Source organism: Berghia stephanieae, chromosome 6, assembly GCF_034508935.2.
Source record: "Berghia stephanieae isolate SIO BIC M18660-M18661 chromosome 6, UCSD_Bste_1.3, whole genome shotgun sequence".
NCBI classification, from domain to species: Eukaryota; Metazoa; Mollusca; class Gastropoda; order Nudibranchia; family Aeolidiidae; genus Berghia; species Berghia stephanieae.
Genome location: NC_088365.1, coordinates 63,403,613 through 63,426,317, shown reverse-complemented (window position 1 = coordinate 63,426,317; position 22,705 = coordinate 63,403,613). Strand labels below are relative to the sequence as shown.

General features: G+C 36.0%; 1 protein-coding gene across 4 annotated transcripts; it reads right to left on the bottom strand.

Moving 5' to 3' along the window:
* Positions 1-660: 660 nt before the first annotated feature.
* On the bottom strand, positions 661-22,042 carry LOC144975424 (uncharacterized). Of its 4 annotated transcripts, none has more exons than XM_078919478.1 (13): positions 21,920-22,015; positions 21,387-21,744; positions 19,514-19,566; positions 18,626-18,741; positions 17,944-18,096; positions 15,365-17,104; positions 14,405-14,531; positions 13,727-13,815; positions 10,784-10,920; positions 9,776-10,053; positions 7,650-7,775; positions 6,256-6,749; positions 661-4,537 (listed from the first exon to the last, which is right to left on the bottom strand). In XM_078919478.1, the coding sequence occupies exons 2-13, from the start codon at positions 21,396-21,398 to the stop codon at positions 2,661-2,663; spliced, it is 5,202 nt and encodes a 1,733-aa protein (XP_078775604.1). In that variant the 5' UTR covers positions 21,399-21,744; positions 21,920-22,015; the 3' UTR covers positions 661-2,660. The 4 variants fall into 4 exon arrangements, with proteins under 4 accessions (XP_078775604.1, XP_078775607.1, XP_078775606.1 ...); XM_078919481.1 differs by having other exon boundaries at positions 21,387-21,691; positions 21,926-22,012; XM_078919480.1 differs by having other exon boundaries at positions 21,926-21,996.
* Between the last annotated feature and the right edge of the window lie 663 nt (positions 22,043-22,705).

Genomic DNA, 22,705 nt, shown 5'->3' with positions numbered 1-22,705 from the left:
TCAGGTTAGGTAATATTATATATTATATATGGAGAGAAAGATACAGGGAGTAAATGTGACTCAAATATTATAAGGGAACAACACAAAACAAATGTGACCCACCGTATCAAAGCGGTATTATGTCGGGATCCACTCGGTAAGGGTAATTGAATTCATAGCCACAAATATCCAACTTAGGTTTAATTTCTGTACGTTATCGTGGAGTATAAAGACTATTTCCTTCATTTCAAAAACTTCTAAGCTCCAATTTCTCATCATTCTATCTCTAAATTCACATAATACCGTTTTGAGACGGAGGGTCACAAATGACGTTTCGGCCTTTGAACTTTTTCATGTAAACACGAAATATTTTTAAAAACGCCGTTTGTTTCGTGTTGTTCCCTTATATATGAGTTGCATTTACTCCCTTTGTCTTTCTCTCCATCTTATTGGTTCATACAGGCACCTCTAGTTTTGTTTCTTTGTTTTTTTTTTTTTTTGGTGTGTTTTGGGGGTTTTTTAAGGGTTTTTTTTTTATAGTTCCTAGTTTTAACAAATTTTAAAAGACCCAACCCCCCCCCCCCCCCCAAAAAAAAAAAAACAACAACAAAAAAACAACAAAACAAAACAAAACAGTGCTTGAAGTGCTTCAGTAAAAATAACTGGACACTAACACAAGTATCTCATAAAATACAAATTGAGTTTATTATCTACATAAAAAAACTGTACATTTTAATGTACACGAGACAATAAATCCTGAAATTATCTCTACTGATGAAAAAGTTTTACAAAAAACTTTTTTTTTTAAATATATATGACTATAATATATAGTCAAATAGCTCCATCATAAAGAATAGGGAAGACAAGTCACACCTCTACATTTCCGGTTCCAACATCATTGGAAGTGTGTATGTAATCAATTATTCGGAGGACTAACAATGAATGGGTTACATAATGAATCATAAGGTGGTATGACTATTTTAGTAGCAGGATGTATAGATAGTACTCGTTTGGCTGAAAAGCTCACAACATTGCCAATCAGATATATAACAAAAAACTGTGTAACCATGACCTTTTATAGTCTAGATTCTAGATAATACAGTTAAGTGAGAATTACTCGTAATCGTAGATGGCAAAAATCAATAACAAAGGCCCGAGTGACGTCATCTTCGTTTTATCTATCGGTAGAGTCTAAGAATTACGTGACGTAAAAGAACGAGGATGGATGATCTTTTTTAACGACCAGCATTTATTGAGACTAGAAAATAAGATGCCATCACTCTGAAACCAGATGATGATTTACACAAGTTACGTATTCAGTCCTCCAGAAGAGTGGTTTTACACTTCCAATGAGATTGGAACCATTTGTTTTGTTTTTTTAATCACACGTTTATTCCCTATTCCTAAACAGACACAGTGTGGAAAAGCTGAGGACAGATCTTGGTAGAGAGCTCTTACTGCAAAATCATCTCACGCGTCTCCTCTACAACCACCAGAAAGCATGAGGTGAGGTGAAACAGAGATTCAAAACAGGCTCTTGTAACTTATATGCCAGTAGCAATCTATGACAAAATTAACGACCACTTCAGTTAGAAGAGGTGAAGGTGAAGTAAAACAGAGATTCAACACAGGTTCTTGTAAGTTATATGTCAGTAATATATGACAAGGGGGTTCCGGTAGCTCAAATGGTAGAGCACTCGCTTCACACGCAAAGGGGACTGAGATCGATCCCGGGTGCAGTCAAGATTTTTTCCAACCTCCCTGTCCGCCCAGCCGTGATTGGGTAGCTGGGTCTGCTAGAGCTGGTGGAAACTACTTTGCAATAGACTAACATCCTATTCAGAGGATGGCGAGCAATTGCTGTTGTCCATTTCAGAAAACTATAGAAACGGGGATAAACTCCGGCACCATGGCTCTGAAGGACCAAAAGATTTTAAAATATATGACAGACTAATGGAACTACAAAACTAAGTGATTGCAAAATGAAAGAAAGCTCAAGGAATATTTTAAAGGATTTTGAAAAATTCTCAAACTTTTTTTTGAAATTATCATCAAATTTGTGAAAGATTAGCATGACATTAATACTTGGCAATTCTGAACAGAAATTTTAGACCAAAACAAAATCTTCTGATAATTTTGCCATTAAAAAAAAAAAAGGAAACACAAAAGAAGATTAACCAGACTGCAGTATTTGAGTTTTAGAAAAAAACAAAAAAACAAAAACAAAACACAAAGAAAAAAAAAACACCTTTCCGCGCTGCATAGTTAGATGCCATCGCCTAAGCAGTCCATGAAGGAATATAGATAATTCATCAAATGTGTGGATGTGCATAGAGCAGACGATGGAGCATATGCTTGAAGAATGCCAGGATGGGCCCAGCTGCACTGACCATGACCTAAGTGTCTGCTCCCCAGATGCTGTGGAGTGGGTTCGGTGTTGGAGCAACAAGCTATGATGCTCAAACAAACGTCTGATATCAACAGGAATCACCCATGTTGTCCAAGATCACTAAATTAGTGGAAAATAATCACACAAAAGTGCTTGAAGCAGGGCTCGAACCTGGTACTCTCTGAGTCACAGTGCAATGCCTTAACAACTCAGCTACCTTTAAATAAATTATTTAGATACTACTCAATTCTGAAATCGGGATATCGCTGTTAAAATTCCCCTAAACATAATATTATGAAAAAACAGCTTTTGTTCGATTGATTTTTGCCTCCAATTCTGCAATTTTAGAATCAAGAGATGCGATGCCAGTGTTGAATGACTCTTCCCCGTATTCTGATGGATTAGCCGGATTGTTGTTGTTGCTGTAGTCATGGTTACCCAAATCTGTGTCTGATATTGAACTGTACGATGCCGACAGTTCAGTCCCCCTGAAAAAGTCTTGTTGCGATGTCTCACTACCCCTCGTTGCTCTCCTGGAGACGGAAATATCCGACGTGTTGACGGGTGAGCTGTGAGGAGGGAAACTAGTCCGGCCGTTCAAAAAGTCGGACTGGAAAGATTGCGATGGCTGATTAGGGAGGGATCCTTCCGTTGACGGTTCACGAAATGTGACAAATTGTCGACCATTTCTATTCAAAGAGGATTCGTCTCTTCTATCTTCTACCATATTCTCCCTAACCCGATACGATGATCTGTTTGGTCTATTTTCTCCCTGTCTCCACTCATTAAACTCAGAATTTCGATAACCTTGTTCATACGACTCGTCTCTTCCACATCGGGGAGATCGATCATCTAAACCACGAGATGTGCCTGCTTCATTTTCTTTTCGACTTCTTTCCGAATGATGAGGGTGAGACGACGTGGGGAGAGATGTTGACAATAACGATGGGTATTGAGTGTTGTCAGATGTGCCTGCCAGTGGCCTGTTTGAAGAGGAGAGGCCCTCTGACCTTAGTGTGGGGTAGGACGAGGAGAGAGGGTTTGTTGGCTCATTAAAACGATCAGGGCCTCGCTGAGATTCTGCTAAGCCTGAATTTTGCATGAGTGTACCATGTCTGATAGATCTTTGTACAAACTCATTAAAAGAACTCTGCTGCCTTTGGGAAGGTGGTGCATGCTGGGTGGCTTCTTCTCTTGACTTGGTCATAGAATATTCTCTTCTACTTTTATCTTCAGAAACGGGCAAGTTCTGGTCTGACACGGACATGGACTCCAAACTCGGATATTGCTCGTCATGAAGGAACGACGACCTTGGCTGTTCTCTTGAATGACCTTGATCTAGATGAGGTTGTCTTGCCAGTGTCTCATCCAGATCTGGGTCATCAGCCGTGCCTGAATCCACCCAGTAATCCTTGGAATTCATCGGAAATCTTTTCTCGTGCTGATGATTTCGATGCTGTTGATGTTCTTCTTGTTGTTGTTGATGATGATGATGATGCTGTTGTTGTTGTTGTCTTTGAGAAGATGTATGTCTTTGAGACTTATCTTGGGGGTATTTCTTGAAATAATCACTCACACTGTATCTAGACCTATCAAAATCAGCATCATTGTCTTCATTATTTATAGTAACACTCTCCAACTCAGCTTCGAGCATTTCATCACGTTCATTTTCAAAATTTCTAATTCCTTCCCTCACTCCAGACACATTTTGTTCTCTAGACGATCTTTCATATCCCAGTCTATCTTTATTCCACTCTCTTTCCCTAGAAGGTCCTCCTCGCTCAGTTATTCTTCTGTCCTTAAACTTTTCAACAGCATTCATTCTACCATTGCTACTTGGCCTAGTGTTCACATCGAGCTCATTGTCTCGGCTCCAAAGCCTTTTTCTATCCGTAAAATCATCACTTTTCCTTCTTCTTTGTTGTTGATGTTGTTGTTGTGGATATGTATCTCTGACCTCATCAATACCATCAAGCAACCTTTCCTGATCCAGTCTTCTGCGAGTTTTGGAATTTGCGACATGAATTTCAGAGTCCGAATGGTACGGTTCTTCGCCGTTTAATGGTGGCATCACGTGACCTGTGTCCAGACTGTGCCACAATGTGCGGTCTATGGGGGAGTGACGTCGATTGTGATCTTCCAGTGCTTGGACGGTGAGGGCACTTCCACCTGTGAATGAACGCAATACATTGAATAACGTAAATTGTTTACACAAAAAATTTATATCAGAAAAATATGAGGTTCAAGACTTGCCAAATTTTCAAAAGCAAATCGAATTATGATGGCGACAATGATGATGACGATGATGATAATAATAATGTAATTTATTTATATAGCTCTAGGCCCACAATATATATGGCATGCAATATATCATTATTTTAAAAAATAAATAAATAAAAATAAATTACTCTATTATATTGTCGACAAAATTTAAAAGATGAGAATACAGAATTACTTTTTTAAAATGTAAATTAAGGTAAATATGTTCTATGAGATGACGTCACAAAAATAATGTAATGATGATGATTATGATGGCGGTGATGGTGTTTTTTCTCCAATAGTAAAATAATATGAATTGTCAGAAAATAGCTGCAAGTTTGAAGTATGCGTGAAATGGAAATTACAAGTTTTGGCCATTAATGATTGTTATTAAACTAGAAGTACATTAGTGTTAGTGGAAGAAACAAGTCACTAAATTATGTGACTGTAGAGTTGTCATCACAACAACAACAACAGCAACAACAACAACAACAGCAACAATAACAACAACAACAATAAAAACACTTGTGTATAGCGCAATATCCACTAAACGTGCCCAAAGTGCTTTACAAGGGGTCCCTAGGCAAAAGCAAAACTTAAACATGTAGGACAAAACATGATACCTGTTAGGCGATATTACCATTTTTTTTCAGACAAAGACAACACTGTTAAAGGCCAGGTACTCATTTTACACTTGAGTGCGGTAAAAGAATATAAGTAAAAAGCCTTTTCCAAGGACTCGACTATGCGCCTTTCCTTTCGGTACTCAAACGAAGGCGAGTGCCATAGCACTAGACCATATAGCCGCACAACAACATCAACAACAAAACTGTATAACACACTTACTGTCAAGTCTACTCCTGCCTCCTTTGTCTTTGTCTCTGAGAAGCGACAGCGGCAATGACGACAACAATAAAAATAACAACAATAACAATAACAATATAGCCGTACAACAACAACATCAACAATAACAATAACAATAACAACGACAACAAAACTGGATAACACGCTTACTCTCATGTCTACTCCTGCCTCCTTTGTCTTTGTCTCTGAGAAGCGACAGCGACAATGACGACAACAATAACAATAACAACAATAACAATAACAATAACAACAACAACAAAACTGTATAACACTCTTACTGTCATGTCTACTCCTGCCTCCTTTGTCTTTGTCTCTGAGAAGCAACGGCAATAATGACGACAACAACAACAATAACAACAATAACAACAACAATAACCACAAAACTGCATAACACTCTTACTGTCATGTCTACTCCTGCCTCCTTTGTCTTTGTCTCTGAGAAGCGACAGCAACAATGACGACAACAATAACAATAACAACAATAACAACAAAACTGGATAACACGCTTCCTGTCATGTCTACTCCTGCCTCCTTTGTCTTTGTCTCTGAGAAGCGATGGCAACAATGACGACAACAACAACAATAACAACAGTAACAATAATAATAACAACAACAACAATAACAATAATAATAACAACAACAACAACAATAACAATAACAACAATAACAATAACAATAATAATAACAACAACAATAATAACAATAACAACAACAACAATAACAATAACAATAACAACAATAACATAAATGTATAACACACTTACTGTCATGTCTACTCCTGCCTCCTTTGTCTTTGTCTCTGAGAAGCGACGACGAATCAGCTGCGTACCAGTCAACACCATCCTCTGTGTCTGCCCGGTGCGTCGACCTGTGTGATGATCGGTGTGCTTGGTGATGATCTCTAGCAATGTGTCCGTCTTGGTTCATCGTCCTATGTTGCGGTTGTTGTTGCTGTTTTTGTCGATGTGTCTCTTGATGTGGACGTTTAGATTTTTGTTGATGATGAGTCGATTCTGTCCACTGGGCCTGCTCGTCAAATTGTCTTATGGGAGGTGGAGCATCATGATGATGATGATGATGATGATGATGATGACGATGAGGATGATGATGATGTGAAGGAAGTTCTTGTCTTGTGGAGGTAGAAATGGTAAATCCTTCTCTATCATTGTTTTCTGGGTGAGACTGAGATTGCTGTTGACTTCTTCTGGTTCCATTCATTTCAAGCCGTTCTGGAATATTTGATAAACTGGAAGCAACGCTGGAAGGTAAAAATGTTATAATCTTGATTATCAAAAACTAAAGAAACACAAACAAACTTGAAACAAAACCAGTGGTAAAAATGAAGATGATTGAGAAATAGCTTTTGAATTTATAGTTTCAGGATCATTTCAATATGTCGGCTAGAATTTGTTTCTATTTGCATGCATATTAGGAGGTGTCATGAATTTGGTTGTTATGTTTGTTATTAATAACTGTGTAGTGTAAATGTTGCTGCTCGAATGCTCAAAGAAATAAATAACAATGTGAAATTGAATGTAAGCTTCAATGTAATATACGAAAACAGATAAAATAGACGTTTCAGGTTTCCCCTATATCAACAAAACAGGATGAATGAAACACTACAGACGAATGAGATAAATGTGGTAGTGGCGTATTTCTTGAAATAATCACTCACACACGCCACTACAGCATTATCACATTCATCTGCCGTGTCTCAATCATCCTGTTTTGTTCATAAGGAGAAACCCGAAACGTTCATTTTATCTGTTTCCGTATATTAAATTGAAGCTTACATTCAATTTCACACTGTTATTTATTTATAACTGTGGATGTTTAAGCACTTTATAAATTCATTACTTATTCATTTATTTTTTTAATAAAGGACTGTTTTGAGATGATGCGACACATAATTTTTGCTATTGTTGCTGTTGACCAGGGACCCATTGTAAAGCACTTTGAGCACATTTAGTGGATATTGCGCTATATAAAAGCTCAAAGCTCAAAAGTCTTCTCTCATAGATCCTTGATTGGTCTGAGGTTAACCTTAAAAACGTTTTTTAAACCAGAGAAATTGATTCCATTTACAAATGTATATATATATATATATATATATATATATATATATATATATATATATATATATATAAACGATACACACCTCAAAGAACCTGTAACCAATCGCCTTAAAGACTCGATACTGTGCCTCTGGTCTGATGTAAACGGCTGGCTGTGCGTTGATGATTCATACGCCTTCATCACTTCATCCACGCCCATTTTCAATGTACTGGAATGAAAGACAAGAAGATTAATAAATGATTTAACAACAAATAAAACAAAATTCTCTATTGGGCAAATGCATTTATCACCGATTCTGTCCAACACAGTAGTAGTAGTAGTATCATTCGGCTACACTTCTATGTTCAAGGTATCAATCCAGGTTCTGAAGTCACCATCACATTTGTTGATGGTTTCAAATCCCCTTCCAGTTTTGTCTCTGGGCAATCTAGTACGAGGTGGTTTGCATCTTGTGGTGCTTGGTTGCACTTTGGGCATGTTGGTGATTCTTGGAGCCACCATTTGTACATGTTGGCAGCTGTTCTTGCATGTTTTGACCGTAGTCTATTTGCAGTTACCCAGTATTTTCTTGGTTGATCCTGTAGACCTGGGAGACTTTTACCGGGATCTTCAATTAGTTCCCCTCCTGTTGGTTTATTCCTTTTCCATTCCTCGCACCAGGCTTCTTGCGTGTTGTAGTTGTGAACACAGTGAACACTATTGAAGGGGTCCTAGGCTGCTCGAAGCTGTGGACTGTAAAAAGTAACAAACAAAAATGAATATAATAACTTCAAAAAAAAGGGACAAAACACCAAAACATGGAACGCCAAATATTTCTCTGTTGTCAGCCTGAATTTATGTTTTCAATTTGTTTTTCTTTGCTGGATGAAGAAGGATTTTGAGCCTGAAACGTTCCGTGTTTGGCATTTCGTTCTGTTTTTAAGCTGTTATATTCGTTTTGTTTATCAATTTGAACACTTTTAAGCGAAAAGCACACATGTCAACTCTAATTTTCTTGTTTTTTGTTTGTTTGTTTGTTGCTTTAGGTCTCTTCCAACACAATTGAGGTTATATGAGAGACCGCTGAAACAAAACAACAAGCAATCTAACAAAAATAGTACAAATGTAAATCAAAATCATAACCTAAAGATATCATAAGCTAAATTATAAATAACCAAGAACAAACAGGCAGAAGATTTACAGAAAAAAAAATATCCCCTGTCAAAAATACAATCACAAACCAAAGAAGCAGGATAGGCTAGTAAAGAGAAGAAGAAACGACATCGCTATCGGATCGTACACCCATGCGAACATCATAGGTATATGATTCAAGGGTGATGCTCCCATCCAACCACCCGCTAATTTTCTTGTGGCTGGACGGTTTCTATGAGTGAACAAAACTAAGAAAATCAAACAAATCGTTAAAAGAACACCCAACACCAATGAGACACCAGTCCCGTGGGAAAAAGGTCTTTATAATTAATCTTTGTCCCTCAATCAAGGGACTGAATTGGGTAGATAATGCATTCCCTCAACATTCATCCCAATGGGAAATTTGACTCATGGCTCGATCTCGATAGAGAAAAAAGACCAAGATAAACAAAGCGTAATCTGCAGTGTAGTTGCTCAAAGGCAGCAATGAGGGATAAATTTAAAGATCTGAACAAGTGTGTATGAAAGGTGACAGACAAAGCAAGAAAGAAAAATACAAGAAAAATAACCAGCCCAAAAAAATCAGTCGACCTCGACTGGGGATCGAACCTCAGACCTTCTGATTACCGGTCAGACATGCTACCATTAATATATAAAATATAATATAATAATATAAGCTACATGTTCCATCATGTCAATAAGAAAATTAAATGATTTTGTAACCCATGACAATGATGATGATGATGATGATGATGATAATGATGATGATAAAAATGATGATGATGATGATGATGATGGTGATGATGAGGATGATGATGATGATGATAATGATGATGAAAATAGTTTCCCAATTATTTTTCTCGGCTTTATACTATGCGAGGTCTATTAAATCGCCATGCATTAATAAGTAAGACCGTTAACTAAAAGCAAAAAGGCATTATAATACATCACCACCATCACTATGCCACAACACTCATTAATCTTAAAGAGGAATATATCATTTCCAATTATTTTTGCCATACAAAATTTCCTTTGTCGACCATCTGAGATCAAAAGAAATCTATGATTACAGCTTACCTCACGAGGTCTTGTAACCTTTGAATCTCTTTATTCTTGTCCGTCCGACTGTCAACACAACACTGCAGATCATCCTTTAGATCCTTTATCACCGTTTTTAACTCGGTGATTTCTTTGTCTTTCGACTTCAATCGCTGCTCCAGATTGGAAATTTCCCTGTCGGCCACGGACAGTTTGAAATGGACACCTTGAGAGTTTTTGGCCGCCTCGTCAACTGCTTTGTGTAAGGTCTTCTTCTCTTCTTGAAATTTTCCCTCTAATTTTAGGATTTCTCGATCCTGCATGAAATAAAATTTGAAAAATATTTGTTTTCCTTTTGCATTGTTAACTGGTTTGTGTAAAATTTATTTTCCTACTTAACTTTGCACAAACATTTTTCTTTAATTAAATGAATCCAACTTATTAGCCACTATCTATCCATATTTAGCCAGTTTTCCTTTAAAAATCACTGAAGTTTGATGCTTTTGTTTTGTGGTATCACATCTTTTATTAAATTTTTTTTTTCTTTTTTAAATACTACCTCATATTGATAGCAGCATTTGAAAAAAAATCGACATCAAAATTTTTTTATGAGTTACAAAATTTTTAATCCTAAATTCATTTGATTTTCTATTTAAATCGGTGAACAAGCACTGTTATTAAAAACTTTATCTGCATACAAACTATTTTGGATTTTCAGGATTTACAAGAAAGAAAAAAAAAATCCTTAAAAATTGGCGCTTTTAATGCTTTCTCATATGTGACCCATCGCCTCAGGACAGTGCTATGTCGAGATGATTGAGCCGCTGAAAATTGAATTTATTGGCAAAAATTTTCCAACTAGGGTTGAATTTATATGTTTTATTGAGGAGAATGAATATATTCTAAAGTGGTAAAAACCAAAATTCCGATCATTGATCAGCTTTAATAAACTTTATTTACTTTGGCTTTTAATAATTACATAATACCATTTAAAGACAATGGGTCACACGTGTTTATTAAGTTACGGATAGTCAGATACGAACCAACCTTGAGACTGATGGTTTTGACAAGGTCTTGTTGTTTGATGAGCCACTTGGCTTTCTCCTCCAACAAATTGGTCACCTGGTTATCCAGCCTTTCTTTCTCTTGACGTAGGTACAAATTCTTTCTCTCCATGTGCATTACTGTTGGAAAACAGAAACAAATTGATGAAATTAAAAAGCACTGAAGGATAAGAGCCTATACTGTCAATAGAAAAATGTCTTGTCATAAATCTAATTGTAGATTGTGGAAAATAAGGAGGCTTATATATAGTGCAATATCCACTAAATGAGCTCAAAGCGCTTTACACTAAAAAAAAAAAAAATCCAACAAATTCTAGAGAAATTATATGGCGCAATATTCAATAAACATGCTCAAAGTGCTTTACAAGGGATCCCTAGTCAAACAGCAACACTTAAAAAGTAGAACAAGACATGACACCTGTTAAGCAATAATACATTGTTGTTCCGACAGACACAACGCTGTTAACGACCAAATACTCATTTTATACCTGAGTATGGTGAGAGACTTTTCCTAAGACTCGACGATGTGTTGCTCAGAGTGGGACTTGAACCCTGGACCCTAGATCACATCACTAGACCACATAGCCGTCGGATGCTTGAGGCAACAGCAAGTCATTGTCAGTGTTCTCAGTCTTTCGATGCATGGTCTATAGGTTGAGGACCTGGGCTTTTATTTCTATATGTACAGTTCTTATTCACATTTCCTTTGGTCTACCTCGCTTCCTTTTTCCTTGAGGGGTCCAGCATTTTTTAAAGCACTTTACAAGGGGTCCCAAAAAGTGAACATGAGCTTTTATAGCATAATATCCACAAAATGTGCTCAAAATGCTATACAGGATGCCCTTGCCAAAAAATCAACAATGGTTATCTAAGACAAAACAGGACTTCTGTAAGGCAATATTACAATCTTTTTGTACCTTGCATATACCTTGCTGTCACTGGTCTGGTTATCATTTTACACCTGAGTGAAGTTAGAGAAAATGTGAGTAAAGGGCCTTCTTGAAGACTCAACTTTGTGCTACCACAAACAGAACCAAACCAGAGCCCTACACGTGCAAATGTAAGTGCCATTCCACTAGACCCCAAAGCGACAAAGATTGCGTTTCAAAGTTCCCTGCACAAGGTTTTTGGAACATCACTCGTTTTTTTGTTTTTTTTACAATTAAGAGAAGTAATTCAATAATTACAGATTGTTGAAATATTTATGAATGTGAATAAGTAGCATCCCTTGAATTTCTTTTGAATTTCAGACATGGGGCATAATCAAAAGAATGATAGGTTTAAAAGGAATTATATAATAATTAAGTCCCTTGAACTTCGGCCTGCTGAATTGTATTCACTAAAACAATCCAAACATCATCTTTTATCATTCTCAATTTGTTGGTTTTTTTTTTTCTCTTTCTGATTCAATATCATACTTACTTAGTCTAAATTATTAAGGATTTCGAAGATTAAAGATCAAGTTTATCATAATAACATAATTCATGTTTTTGAAGTTTAAAAAAAATTACAACACAACAACAACAACAACAACAACAACAACAAAACAACAACAAAAATGAATTTCTCAAGACATAAATGATGATTAGATCAGGGAAATTTTGACCTGAACCTTTCCCCTTCCTCTTTTTTTTAAAAGGCTATTGAATGGCCTTTGACCTAAGCAATCCTTACTATGATATGATATATGTTATATGTTATATCGTGTTATGTTATATTAATCTTATTCAAACATATACACTTTACACAGATTACAAAATCTAGACCTAAGATACGATATTCAATTTTCAGCAATTGATCAACCCCAGCATAATACCAGATTGATGCAGTGATTGGGTAACTGGGTTCTTTTAGATCTGGTGGAAAGTATTTTGCAATAGACTAACGTCCCATCAAAAGAGTAGCACGCAATTTCTACTGTCCAGTTCCTTGCTATAGAGACAAGGATGAACTCCGGCTCCATGGGACTAATGACTCTTTTATTCTCTCTCTGTCACTGTTTCATTCACATCTTTTCAGATTTTTAGCTTACGTCACTGCCTGCTCCTTAATTTGTCAGGTTAACATTGACTAAAACCACATTTATCATAATGTGATATTCATGGTCCACTCCAACTAACACCTGTTTGAAATGATAAGTTACAATTACATTTCTTACAGTTTGTTACTTTTGGAACTCACTGTCAATGAGTGTTGAGGATACCAAGTTAGAGATCGGTATGTTTTTGAAAATACGTTACAAATACATTACAGTTTGTTACTTTTGGAACCCACTGTCATTGTTAGAGATACCGGGGTAGAGATCGGCGTATTTGAGATAATAAGTTACAAATACATTTGTTACAGTTTGTTACTTTTGGAACTCACTGTCATTGTTGGGGATATTGGGTGTAGAGATCGGCGTATTTGAGATAATAAGTTACAAATACATTTGTTACAGTTTGTTACTTTTGGAACTCACTGTCATTGTTAGAGATACCGGGGTAGAGATCGGCGTATTTGAGATAATAAGTTACAAATACATTTGTTACAGTTTGTTACTTTTGGAACCCACTGTCATTGTTGGAGATACCGGGGTAGAGATCGGCGTATTTGAAATGATAAGTTACAAATACATTTGTTACAGTTTGTTACTTTTGGAACCCACTGTCATTGTTAGAGATACCGGGGTAGAGATCGGCGTATTTGAGATAATAAGTTACAAATACATTTGTTACAGTTTGTTACTTTTGGAACTCACTGTCATTGTTGGAGATACCGGGGTAGAGATCGGCGTATTTGAGATAATAAGTTACAAATACATTTGTTACAGTTTGTTACTTTTGGAACTCACTGTCATTGTTGGAGATACCGGGGTAGAGATCGGCGTATTTGAGATAATAAGTTACAAATACATTTGTTACAGTTTGTTACTTTTGGAACTCACTGTCATTGTTGGAGATACCGGGGTAGAGATCAGCATGCCTTTCCTGTCTTTCCTTGGCCTCTAGCTGTTTGTTGACGGTGTGAAGTCGCCTGAGACAAATAAAGAATAAATCTACATGAACCAAAAACCTAACAATATTATATATAAAAAAAAAAAAAAAGAGTAGTCCTTCATAGTCATTATGCCTAAGGAGCCAGAGTTTATTCTAGTTTATCTAGCATGAAATGGACAATAGCAATTGACCTGCTACACTTTTAACAGAATATCGCTAAGCACTTTTCACCAGATCTAACAGACCCAGCAACCCAATCACCAAAGGGGTGGGGGGGGGGGGGGGCATGAAAAATTTAGACATCACATAAGATCAATCTCAGTGATTGAACTATCCCCCCCCCCCTCTGACACACACACACACACACACACACACACACACACACACACACACACACACACACACAAAACCCAAAAACAACCAGAAAAAAAAAACAAACAAATAAATAAAAAAATAAAAAAATAAATAAAAAATACAAATAATTGGTTTATATTAATGACATATAAGATGTGAAACAGCATATTAATTTGTTTATGATTTGAAAATAAAGGTACAGTAGTCCTAATTTTAATAGCTTAAAGCATAGAAAGGATTGTCTCCTGTAAACAAAAAACATGGACCCTCACTTTTTCAATTTGCCATTTTCCTCCATGAAAAAAGCCCGGGAAGAACGAAACCTCCCATCCTCTCTGGCAAGAGTGGCGTCTGTGTTGTAAATCATGTCGTCTATCAAGTCCCGTAACTCTGTGTCACCTGATGATAGACAAAATAAAAAGTAAAATTACAGGGCGATGGAACAATTGAATTTAATTAGTTAAGATCTGAACAAGTGTGTATGAAACGGTGGCAGACAAAGCAAGAAAGAAAAATACAAGACAAACATTATCAAAAACTAAGCGTGTGTTGAAACACTGCCAGACTATTTCTTCTACTAGTAAAGTTGGTTGTTTTGCGGTTCTATATTGTTTCTCTTGTACATTTCTTTCTTGCTTTGTCTGATACTGTTTCATACACACTTGTTCAGATCTTGATCTCACACTGGTGCCTTCTCCCTAATTTCATAATTTAATAAGTAATGTGTTTTGAGGATATAAAATTAAAAACGAATTCTCTACAATTCAAAATATTATTATTTTCTGCTTACTTCCTTTAGATTCAAATATTTATTTTTCATTCATTTTATTGCCATCTGACCTCCCAATCAACGGACTAGGATGCCTTGTCAGCTTCTCTAATTCTATTGACGAATTCCCTCTATTGGTCTCTATCCTTTGCGAGGGAATGTAGGTCTGTATGATCTTTTTCTGACCTTAACTCTTGATGGTTCTCGAGATGCTTTAAGTTTCTTTTTAATATTTTATGAATGTTTGTTGTTGGTCTGCCTCAATATATATATATTTGACGACATTAAAAAAAAAAAAATTTTTTTTTTTTTTTTTTTAATAATAAAATCTTTGTGAACCGGAGTATTTGAACTTTTTTTCTCTCAAGTATCTGGGTCACTCGAATATAATACCAGTTTGAGGCAGTGGTCACATATGACAGGATTAGTGACGACTTAGAATGACAATGGCAATTCTACTTACGTATGGCTGTGGCCTTGAGTGTCAATTTACACACGATATCCATCAACGTCTTATCCGCCATCTTTTCCAGGAAGTGTAGTCTGTATCGTCTACTTCTATGGCTTCCCTGTTCACCATCATCATCAACGTAATCGTGATAATTCTGGTTCACATTCCCCGCTTCATTTTCACTCGACTGACACTTTCCAACCCCTGAATCATCCACTAATTCCCCGTCATTCTTCTTTTCACCATTCATAACATCATCTTGTTGTAACGGATTGGACTGACTAAGGTCCTCGTTGTTCTGTTTTTCAATGGACATTTTATTTTCATTTGTATTGTTTTCCCTATATGAATCAAGATCACTTTCGTTCCGAATCACCGTTTTGTAATTATCTCCCAGTTTATACTCGACACCAACTTTACTGGTAAATGGATTAGGATCAGCCTTAGTTATTTGTAAGTTCATCTCTTTGATTTCAGACTCCATAGCCGGGTCTGGTTCTTCTCGAGGAATTTCTAGACTCCTTTCAGATTCTTTAGATAGCACAGAATTCACTTCTTCGCCACACGTACTGACAGAGTCATTGCCAGGTATCTGCATGTCAGAGTTTGATTGTTGAGGAATTGTGCATTTTTTTATAACACTATCATTGTCGTCATCATCATCATCATCTGAAGAATAACTAGGGGGCACATCCATCCCTCTCTCATCTCTTGGGAGATTGATGTGTAAAACTTTCTTTTTCTTCACTGGCTCACTCACTTCACATACTGACAAAACTTTATCCTTTTGTTCTTTCTTATTTGCAACCTTTCTATGCATATTTGACTTGGTCTGGTCTCTAGAATTTTCTTGTGTATGACGAGAAGAAACGGGCAAAACTTTCACCCCGATTGTAGATGTTTTGATTACGCCCCTTGAAGAAACTGGCACTTTATCTTGACTATAATTTGTAGCACATTTTGACTTTGATATTAAATCTTTCTTTTTGATTCCCGGTTGTTTACTACTAGCTTTAGCATCCAATTCCTGTGGTTCTTGACTTTGTACAGTAAACTTTTCAACATTAAAAACATCATCAATATTTGTTTGAACAGAATTCAAAACAGGACCAGAAGTGGCTCCATATGAATTGTACGAAGACGAAGGAGGATCTGTATGACTCTCTTTATCTAATTCACCTTTCATATTATTTGATTCTTCTATGATGCCAGTTTTTCGCACCTCATTTTTCTCAGAATCCTCGGAGATCCACTGAGCTCTATTTAGATTCTCTTCCACAAAGTCCTGCCTCATTTCTCCACTCACCAATCCAGAGTTTGTGTTATATACATAATTATGAGTATCTACTTGCCCTAACCCCTTCCATTGATGAAATGCTGAATGAGACGGTCCCTCAGTGACTTTAACCACTGATGGTAATTTAAACTGCTCCAGCTGTTGCTGCCATAGCACTTGGTTCTGTCGTTGAGTCTGAAGCATTGAGCTAATCACATCTAAATTTGAAGGTTTAGTTGATTTAACACCAGTGTCCGTATCTCTCTCTGGGACAAGTTGAGGTTCGAAATTCCGTGACGATTTATCTTTATTGACATTTGCAGTCTGTATTTGAGTCTCATCGCTATTTCCATCATATACAGAAAATAATTTCTCTGGATCGGGCGTTGATGAAATGAGTCGTTTGTTAAATGGTGTTCGAACCTCAGAAGTGGAGGGAATGGTATTCATGTCTGGGGAGGTAGGTCTGATTTTGTCTGTATAAAAAGAAACAAGTAGAAAAGATTTAGCGATGGAAAAAAGAAAAAAAGAGAGAGAAAATCAGATTTCGTCAGAGTAAAATCAAATTATGTCCATGAGTTTTAACAAATTGAGTGTCTGATCAACATCAAATCAAACAGGTTCAACAGTGATATCAGAATCTACAAACTGGTACTGACTGAGCTTAATTTTTTACAGTAAGCCAATGATTCGTCATGGTGGCACTTGTCTTTGGGCCAGAAAGGCTATGTGGTCCTGGGGTAAGACACTAGATTGGTGCATAGTTCTTGGAAAAGATTTGATTGTTAAGGGATTGTGCATGTGTTTATCTGACTATCACTGCCATCATCATCATCTGAAGAAGAAAAACTAGGGGGCACGTCCATCCCTCTCATCTCTTGGGAGATATATATATATATAAAAACTTAAGCACATAGGAATAGGTTTAAATCCTCACCAAGACACTTAGATTTTTCAAATTAATTCTGTTTCAACAACACTGCCTTGTACAATCTCATAAATGAGGGAATTCAAAACTGAGATGTTTGACTTGAAAAAAGTTTGAAAAGGGAGTTCTTTTGCTTTAAATAAATATAAAAGATACTTTTAACAAAAACACTTCTCGTTCTTTTTATTTATAGATGTTTTTTGTTTGTTTTATTTGTTTTATTTTCTCTTTTACCCCATTTATTTGCCAATTCTTTGGACTAATTAATATAATTTATCTATTCATTCTTTAACTTAAATATATCTTTTATTCCTTTATTTTCAATGAAATTATCCAAAAAAAAATTAATGTTAATGATACATCATGTAATAAATAACTCCAACTTACCTCTCATTGATTCTGTCTGTATGTGACTCTGGCCACTCAACAACCTTTCTCTGTTCTTACTCTCCACTATCTGAACCTGAGATACAACATTCTCATCATGACTGGTAACACAATCCTCATCCCCATTCATAAGCCTCGGACCCTTGGAAGACTCTGTTGAAGAAGGAAAAGGATAAATAATTAAATAAAGAAATAAAGAAATAAAGATGCAAAACAAATAATAAATAAATAACTAAATGAATAATGAATCAAAACAAAAAAATGAAGAAAGAAAGAAATAAACAACTTGAGCTTTTATATATCGCATGTTCAAAGAGTTGTACAAAGGGTCACAGGCCAACAATAACACTTAACATGCAGCCTGTTGGGCAATATTAAAACTTTTTTCTGAAAAGGACAACACTGCTAATGAGTTAAATACGGTGAGAGAATGTGAGTAAACAGCCTTCTCCAAGGGCTCAACTATGCACCGCTCAGAGTCAGATTTGATTCCAGGACATTCCGCTTGGCTAGTATCACACCACAAGATCACATAGATGCACAAACAGAGCCCAGCATTTGATTTTGACAGGGAACTCCATGTTTATTGACTTGTTTTACACCAAAGAATCTGTGATAAGCTCAGGCTACCAGGAGGTAATACCATTTTTTTTTGTTCAAATCATAATCTGATTTAGATCACCTTTTGATTTGGGGGTGGGTTTCGTGACCTCATCACCCGAGTACGTGTAAAACCCAGGAGTTGTTTTCAGCAGTCGAGATTTGGGTGCACTTTTTTTAGTATTCTTTGCTGATTGTCTGAAAAAAAAAAAATATACATAAACAAAACATTAGGAATATGACCTAGTTTAAGAGTTACACTTTCAGAGAAGGTCAATACAATAAGCCTGATATTCAAATTGACTGATGATAATGATAATAATAATAATAATAATAATAATAATAATAATAATAATAAGAAGAAGAAGAAGAAGAAGAAGAAGAAGAAGAAGAAGAAGAAGAAGAAGAAGAAGAAGAAGAAGAAGAAGAAGAAGAAGAAGAAGAAGAAGAAGAAGAAGAAGAAATAAAAACAATAATAATAATAATAGTAATAATAATAATGATAAATATATTGTTAATATCATAATCATCATTATTATTATTATTATTATTATTATTATTATTATTATTATTATTATTATTATTATTATTATTATTAATTATTATTATTATCATTATTATTATTATTATTGTTATTAATTTTTATCATTATCATTATTATTATTATTAATTATTATCATTATCATATTATCATTAATTTCTAAGTGGCAGAAAGCAAAGGGTGCTTAGGAAATATTTTACAGGACATAGAAACATTCTAAACACTCTGTATATAGTTATAAATCCAAAGGAACTAGTGACAATTAATCTAAATGTCGCTTCGAAATACAAACTATTCAATTATACAGCAATTGCTATTGACTCGAAGCCTTGTTTTTACTATATATATAAATCCTATACACTTGTCAATAAATCATTTTACAACAATAACACCCCCCCCCCCCCAAAAAAAAAAAAAACAGTTCCTGACCCTTTTGGATTATCTTTGAGAGAGGATCCTCTTTTTGTTTTCATAGCTGATGTCTGAAATGGAAAAAGAAAAGAAATTTGAGAATATAAATGTGACCTGCCTTCCCAAAATGGTATTATGTTGGGATGAATCGGACATTGGAAGGTGAATTTAGAATCGGAATGGTAAGAAAAAAGAAGTCTGTTTATTTTCCAATGTAAGAAATTGTATTTATTCTCCACCATAACACATTGAAATCAATATTTGTGAATGTGGAGAGGAGAAGGAGGATGCCACACATGTTCTGCAGGACTGTACAAAGTACAATGAGCAAAGAGCGTTCATTTGGCCTGAGAGGACCACACTAAAGTCGAAGCTCTATGGGTCTCAGCACGAGCTTGGGAAGACCGCAGCATTCTTGCATCTTGCTGACCTTCAGCCATGAAAGGAAATAAAGGGGAAAGAAGAAGAAGAAGAAGAAGAAGAAGAAGAAGAAGAAGAAGAAGAAGAAGAAGAAGAAGAAGAAGAAGAAAGCAACCCCAAGTTTCATATTTGTGGCAATAAATTCAATTTCCAGCACCTGGTTAATCCTGACATAATATCAATTTGAGAGAAGGGGTCACATATATATGACGATGGAAGAGAGAGAGAGAGAGAGAGAGAGAGAGAGAGAGAGAGAGAGAGAGAGAGAGAGAGAGAGAGAGAGAGAGAGAGAGAGAGAGAGAGAGAGAGAAAGAGAGAAAGAGATGGAGAGGATAAAGAGTGCGATAGAAATACAAAATGAATTTCAAACAGAAAAAGGGAAAGCAATGTCCCTCTACACCAGCAATTCGCTAGAAGTCACTGATCACTTCACGTATCTGGGCACAACCAGACATCTAGTGGAAGGAAGCGTAACCCCACCTCTTGGACAGTCGTCGTAATGTAAACAATGGCAGTGATTGGTAAACATAGTGAATTACACAGGTCTTACTATTGATTGTATGTGTCTAAGCAAAATGCCCACTGTTCTACCGCTTGATCAATAGAACCAACACAGAAAACTAGCTTAAACGTTTATAATATAATCGAGAAAATTGTGAGATAACTTGTCACCCATTTGGCAGTATAAAAACAAAAATGATCAGAGAAAGGTCGATTTCATTCACAGTATTGTTTATAAACAACCAACAATGGTTGTCCGAGCACATGTGAAGGTGTGGCACAAATTCCAGGTTTTGATTGGTCAAAAATCTGTTGATTAATTGCTTGTTACTCTTTAGATAAAAAATTAGTCTTGTACTTTCCATCATATTTAATAGATCCAGCTACCCAAATACTACCATCTAGACAGAGGGCCAAGGGTGCCAGCAGGAAGAAGTGCTGAAACCTGAAGCTAAAATCTTGACACTATGACAAACCTGAAAATATTCCTCCTGAAAATGCGGCCTAAACTTTACTCTATTTTCATCACCGTTTTTATACCATTATTAAATGATTACACAGCAAACATATTGACACAATGACACACCTCCATACACTGAAAAGGTGACTGAATCACGTTTTCGAATTCTTACCGATGCTAATAGGTTATTTCACTCAAAACACTGAAACCGGAGGTATTTGACTTCGAATATCGCAAAACCAGAATTCCGACATGAACTGGAAAACTGGCACCCATGCAGAGCGCTCAGATAAAACCTTGATTGTACCGGGGACTAATGTCAATCCCTTTGTTCGTGAAGTGAGTGTTCTGCTCAAATAGCAATCACTAACTATCTGGACCCCAACATTAATAATTACAGAGTAATTTATCACATTTCCATACTTCTGTGGTATTGAATAAGTTAGAGGACTATTATTAGTAGGATACTGGATAATTATTTCTTTTTAAATTAAAATATAATATACAAACCTTCATCTTCATTGGTCACAGCAAGGTGAGTGGTGTAAAATTGCGAGTCAAATGTCGGTTTTTATTGGCATGCAATGATCTCCTAACATGGTTGGTTGTGAACAATATCTCAGGAAGTCCAATTACAATGTATGCTTTTGCTCATCAACTGTTTTTTGTCCGTTTCGTGGATTTGAAATTTGAAGTTACGAAGCACGCCATGCATAGCACCCATTCAAAACTATTGGCCTTGAATCTTTATCATCAAATGACCAGGTAGGGTCCGTGCTCAACTTTTTTTTTATCTTTCTTAGCTTTTGGCATAACTTTTCACAAAAAGAAAAAAAAAGATTTTAAAAGTGACAGTACAATTCTAGGCCTAGGTAAGTGAAAGTGGTCTTTGTCTCAGTCTCACTCAACGTCAATCTGTTAAAGTCTAAAGGTAGTGAGTGAAGTACTCAAGAGAAAACTGTTGGAAAGTTTTAAGTGGAGTAAAATTGTCTTTAAAAGAGACTCTAGTCTTTTCCTAAGTGTTTCAAATATCTACTGGTTACATTTACATCATTTCAAATTTAAAACTTTGCGAAAGATCAAAGGCAATCCAGCTGCAACTTGTCGAAGTTTGAAAGTCGTAATTTTTGTTTACGATTGATCGATTACTTTTCGCTTCAATTCCCAAACGATAAGTTATATGCTAAAACTTGCATTAGTTACGTCGCGTTAACGAAACGAAATTCTGCCATCCAAATGGCTACACATTATACCTGGATACCTCTGTATAGAGCTTTTAGACTTGGTGTAGTCTCCTTCGCTCCTCCTCATCTATTAATGATTGGACCAATTTTTATAATTGAACTTGTTTCCTAGGGTGTTGCTTATCTCCAACTCTGCTTTGAATTTATTCAAATTTTTTGCTGATACTGTGGTTTCTTGTAGTTTATTCCAGTTATTTACAATTCTAGATGAAAAAAACTTCCTTCTTTCATTTATTTTAAAACGTTCTTTTTTCAGTTTCTTGCTGTTTCCTCGTGTCTGAATGTTCTTGTTTGGTTTAAGGAATCCTGCCTCTACCCTGTCTATTCCCTTTACTATTTTATATGTTTGGATCATATCTCCCCTTCTTCTCCTGTAATCCAAGGTCGGGAGATTTAATTCTTTCAATCTCTCACAGTATGTTTTGTCTTTCAGGTGTGTGATAAGTTTTGTTGCTCTCCTTTGCACTCTTTCCAAACAGTCTTTGTCTCCCTCAAACTTCGGATACCATATGCAGTTAGCATATTCCAGCTTTGATCTAACCATAGTCTTGTAGATGGTAGTCATGTGTTTTGTTTTCAGATTCT